This window comes from Kryptolebias marmoratus, linkage group LG13 (genome assembly GCF_001649575.2).
Source record: "Kryptolebias marmoratus isolate JLee-2015 linkage group LG13, ASM164957v2, whole genome shotgun sequence".
NCBI lineage: Eukaryota > Metazoa > Chordata > Actinopteri > Cyprinodontiformes > Rivulidae > Kryptolebias > Kryptolebias marmoratus.
This window is the reverse complement of record NC_051442.1, coordinates 18,256,686-18,261,319: the sequence shown is the minus strand read 5'-3', so window position 1 is coordinate 18,261,319 and position 4,634 is coordinate 18,256,686. Positions and strand designations below refer to the sequence as shown.

The following is a 4,634-nucleotide window of genomic DNA, read 5'->3' as shown; positions in this document are numbered from 1 at the left end:
GTGGAATCAGCTGCCCCTCCATATTAGACAGGCTTCAACACTTGGTGTTTTTAAATCTCTTCTTAAAACACATTTATATTCACTGGCTTTTAATACATTGTGAGAATTGTAATGTTATTGTATTTTTGTATGTTTGTATTGAATGTTTATGTGTGCAGCACTTTGGTCAACAACAGTTGTTTTTAAATGTGCTTATAAATAAATTTGAACTTTTGTGTTGTGTTAAATCACTGAGTAATAGAATAGTTTCATCAATAAGCATGTAGAACTTAGTTCTTGTTTTAAAGCATGCAATTTATTGTTCTATTTTGATTTTAGAAATACTGAATTCTTCTTCACAAAACAGAAGTTTCAGCCTGTTTTATTTGATGAGATTCCTGTGACACATGCCGCATAAAAGCCACAGACTGGGGCTTCAAATTAGCATTTAGCTTAAAAGCCTAAAACACAGTGCAGGAATTGGAGTTTTAAGCAAAAACACTTTGATATTTGAATGCATGTATTCTGATAGTAAAGCTGAGCTCACCCTTGACCATAGTTTACACTTTACAGTTCCTTCAAAATAAACTACAGAGGCAGAAACAGGCTGGGACTGAGTTGTTTTATTTATTTATTTTTTTTAGGGGGTGGGTTTTATGTTGAAAAAAGCACCCCAAGGAAACAGCTTGGCATGTCACCACCAGGTGCCAGTGTAAAAAAAGATACATTTGTTAATTAATTAATTAAAAGACAATTTAGATTATTTTTTTATGCTTTGTCCCTGTTTGTCCAACTTGTCAGAAAACTGGAGCCGAACGCAGACACAGCCCCTACAGGGGGATGCACGTGTTGTAAATGTTTAGCCGTGGACAGACGAGCGGGGTTTTACCTCTCAGTGAGTTTTTTGTTCGTTTCTCTCTCCGTCTTCACAGGACTACACTATCACAATGTATTTCCAGCAGAGCTGGAGAGATAAGCGGTTGGCCTATGGAGAGCTGAACCTGAACCTGACTTTGGACAACCGTGTAGCAGACCAGCTGTGGCTCCCTGACACCTACTTCCTTAACGACAAGAAGTCCTTTCTTCATGGCGTGACAGTGAAGAACCGCATGATCCGACTGCATCCCGACGGCACCGTCCTTTACGGGCTGAGGTAGGAGCAACAGAAGTGCTTTGTGTCACAGTGACTGGGTTCTTTTTATTCTTTCTTTTTGTTCGAACAGGTGGCCAGTAGAGAAGAGGTATCTGTACTAGTGCTGCTTTTACTAACTCACGACAAACACGATAGGGTTAATCGTGGCTGTAAGTTTGTCCTAAAATACGGTGGAAAAACTCTTCTACCACGTGTAAAATGGCATGTTGTTCCTTTTACATTCATTTGCCTAAAACCTAAACTTCAGTACTGTTTACATTTTCTTAGTGGTAACCAAGTCATAGCTGCTAATGTCAGCAAAACTTGGCTTAATATAAAGTTGTGCAAACAAAATGGTTTCAGTAACTTCTACTCATTGAACGTTCTCCTGTTTTCTGAACTAAAATGAACACAAATGGCTGCAGTTTATTTTTGCTGCCTAAAAAAACAATCAGGTCCGCTAAATCGGACTCTCTTGAATTCCCCCGCTTATGACCACTTCTATCTTTGACTTCCTGCCCTTTCCCTTTTTCTTCTGACTCACCATTTGTACATAAAGTGACAACTTACAATTTCTAGTCAATGGAAATGAATGGATCTGTCATTATGAATCTAAAACCATTCACGCACCAATGTTTGTGTAATGTCCTGTTCCTAAAATGAGTTACTTCTGCCTGCAACACTACAGGCTGTTGCACCTGCTTGTTTCTAATTTGGAGGATGTTCAGCTGCAGTCTGGAACTTTGCTGCTAAATATTTAGGTTTTATTATTTTTTTCTTTATTAATCCTTTATCTCCGCATCACGTTGTAATGACATTTAAATTTGTTACAATATCATGCCCATGCTGTGAAAAAACAACTTTCTCCTCCATTGTCTTGGCTGTAAGGCCTAGTAATTCTAAAAGAAATTCCCCGTACTAGATTTTCATAACTGCTAAAATGTCCGATTACAGTTTTCCTGCTAAGATCAGGCTACCCAAACTAACTCTTGTCCAAAACCTAAATTAGTTTTTATGTCTAAAAGTAAACACTGCTACATACGCTGCAAGAACTAAGAAAGTAGTTCTCTTTCCCAGGGCTGTGGGAAAAAAAAGACATTATTTTTTTCTTGAAATGTTGACATTCCCACGATGAGGACTTGCTAGGAATTCTGCAGTTGACTTTCTCGTGACATATGAAATGTCCTGGCCAGATACGAACTTTGTTCTTGTTTTTGCCGCCTTTAATAAACAAGCAGATTTTGCGGTTTGTGCAGTTTGTGTATCGAGCTTAACTGGAATAAAAAGAGTGACTGAAAGTAGAGGGAAAGGCGTAAAAACCTATACATGAAATAGGGAATTCCCATCATGGCTACAACAATAATAATCTTTTTTTTTTTTATCTTCATTAAATAAAAAATAGATAGTAAAATAAAATGTAATATGTCAATTTTTTTTGTCCGGGTGAGAATAAAAATTTGAACAAAAATACTGAATTTACCAGTCTGCGTCAATAGGTGGCGATAAAGTTAAAAAAAAAGTGCATCAAAAATACTAAAGAAGAGCACAATTAGAGGTTCTTCCAAATCAACTTTAGCTCATTTTATTTATTTATTTACTTAATTTTCATGCACAAACTGAGCAGAAATGCTTGTTTTAACAATATATCCACGTTTGGTGCCGGCGGGACCTACGTCTTTTAATTCTCGTCCCTCGTGGCGCACGAGTCCCAGCTGCAGTGGTGAAAGTCAGCAGTGTCAGAACTCACTTCCCACATCAACATAATGTATGACCCCCCCACCCCCACCCCCACCCCACCCCNTGGTCATATTGAGCAGTTCTCAGTGAACTTTTGCAACGCTTTAATAATTCAAGAAGTTAAAGCCTTTGGGAGGGCGGGGGAAAAAAATGCGTACAGGAAAAAATGTTTCATGCATGCTGAGATACACTTAACCTCTCAGTGGCCTTTAGCTTATGGAGGAAATGGATATACTTTATCATAGTATTTAGAAATATCCATTTAAATGTGTCTATGGGGCGGGGAAACTCAGGCACACAAAAAAGCCCTTTTATATTCATGGAAGATGTGCAGTAGATGTCATCTGTAATTTGCTCCAATATTTAGTAGTATAAAAGCAAAGGACTATAAAAATTACTTCAAATTACATGTAACTATATATATATATATATATATATATATATTAAAAAACGAGTACTGCTGTTAGTATATATCATTTTGTCCTCGGACAGGATGAAAGATGACAGATTTATATTTGGCAACAAGAAGCCGACTTTAAAGTTTTATTTCTCCAGTTAAAGGTCAAGACATGCAGTCGACGTGTTTGAAGCTACGTTCAAGCTAAGGTTCGGCGACCCTGGAAAGTTTAAAAAAAGACTTAAAATCCTCCCTCGTCCCAGATCGCTGTGACAACGACGACAATTAGGTCAGCGGTGAACGTAAACAGAGGCGCGCCGCAGATCCCCTGGGTGATGTTAAAAGTTCGAACATATTTGTTCAAAGTCCGACTTGATCGCTGCTGGTTTGTTTTTTGTTTTTTTCATAATTCAAGTCATTTTGATAAAGTGGTTTGATTTTGGGGAAGAAAAAAAAAAACGAGCAAGGATTAAAGTGACAGCGACAAGGTTTAATCAAGTTCAAGATCTTTAGATTTAAGCAACATTTAAAATAAACCACGATGGAATTACAAAAAGGAATAATTACCACCAAAATACTAATTAGGTACTTATATACTAATAGTCTTTAATCCATATTCTAATAAGGTGTTTGTGTGGATTTATCTGTTTATCTGACTGTTAGCAAAATCCTGCATGAACCGCTGGACAGATTTGAATGAAACTCATAAAGTATTCAACCTGTACAGCTATAACTGATTAACCTTTAGAGTCAACCAGGTTGAAGACTGATCAACCTAAGCAAACACAAATATGGCTACAACTCAGTCAGTTTTACAGATATTATGCTAAAGTTTGCTGTGGTAGTAGCTAAACGTCCCCCTCAACACTTACTCTGATCGCTAACATCTTTGTCATGTACGGTGTTGGTTTTTGATTTTTAACAAGTTCATATATTAAATGATGGGTGGAACAGTGGTTAGAGCTGTCGCCTCCCAGCAAGAAGGTCTCAGGATCGATTCCCGACCTGGGACCTTTCTGGGTGGAGTTTACATGTTCTCCCTGTGCTCACATGGGTTTACTCCGGGTGGTCCGGTTTCCTCCCACAGACCAAAAACATGCATGTTAGGTTAGGTTCATTGGTATGCACCAGCTCCCCGTGACCCAGAAAGGAGAAGCGAGTAAAGAAAATGGATGGATATCTTAAATAATGCTTTAATAATGCAGCAATCAGAGCCTATTGTCATGAACTCGAGTGTTTCTGTCCAGAGAGCGAAACCAAAACCACACACGGAGACGAGAATAACGGTAAGTGAGTTTATTTACATGTGCAGCTATATACAGTGGTCGGAGTCTGGAGGAGTCTGCAAGATAAGGAGAGCGGGGTGAGTCTCGGGTACAATCTGGTTCC

At 38.3% G+C, this 4,634-nt stretch overlaps 1 protein-coding gene across 2 annotated transcripts in view; it reads left to right on the top strand.

Moving 5' to 3' along the window:
- gabrb4 (gamma-aminobutyric acid type A receptor subunit beta4) overlaps positions 1-4,634 on the top strand; it is a 73,252-nt gene that overhangs the window by 33,368 nt on the left and 35,250 nt on the right. For both annotated transcript variants that reach the window (XM_017412659.3, XM_017412660.3), the window contains exon 3: positions 912-1,132. In XM_017412659.3, coding sequence (XP_017268148.1) covers positions 912-1,132 — 221 coding nt within the window. The remainder of the gene's footprint in view (positions 1-911; positions 1,133-4,634) is intronic.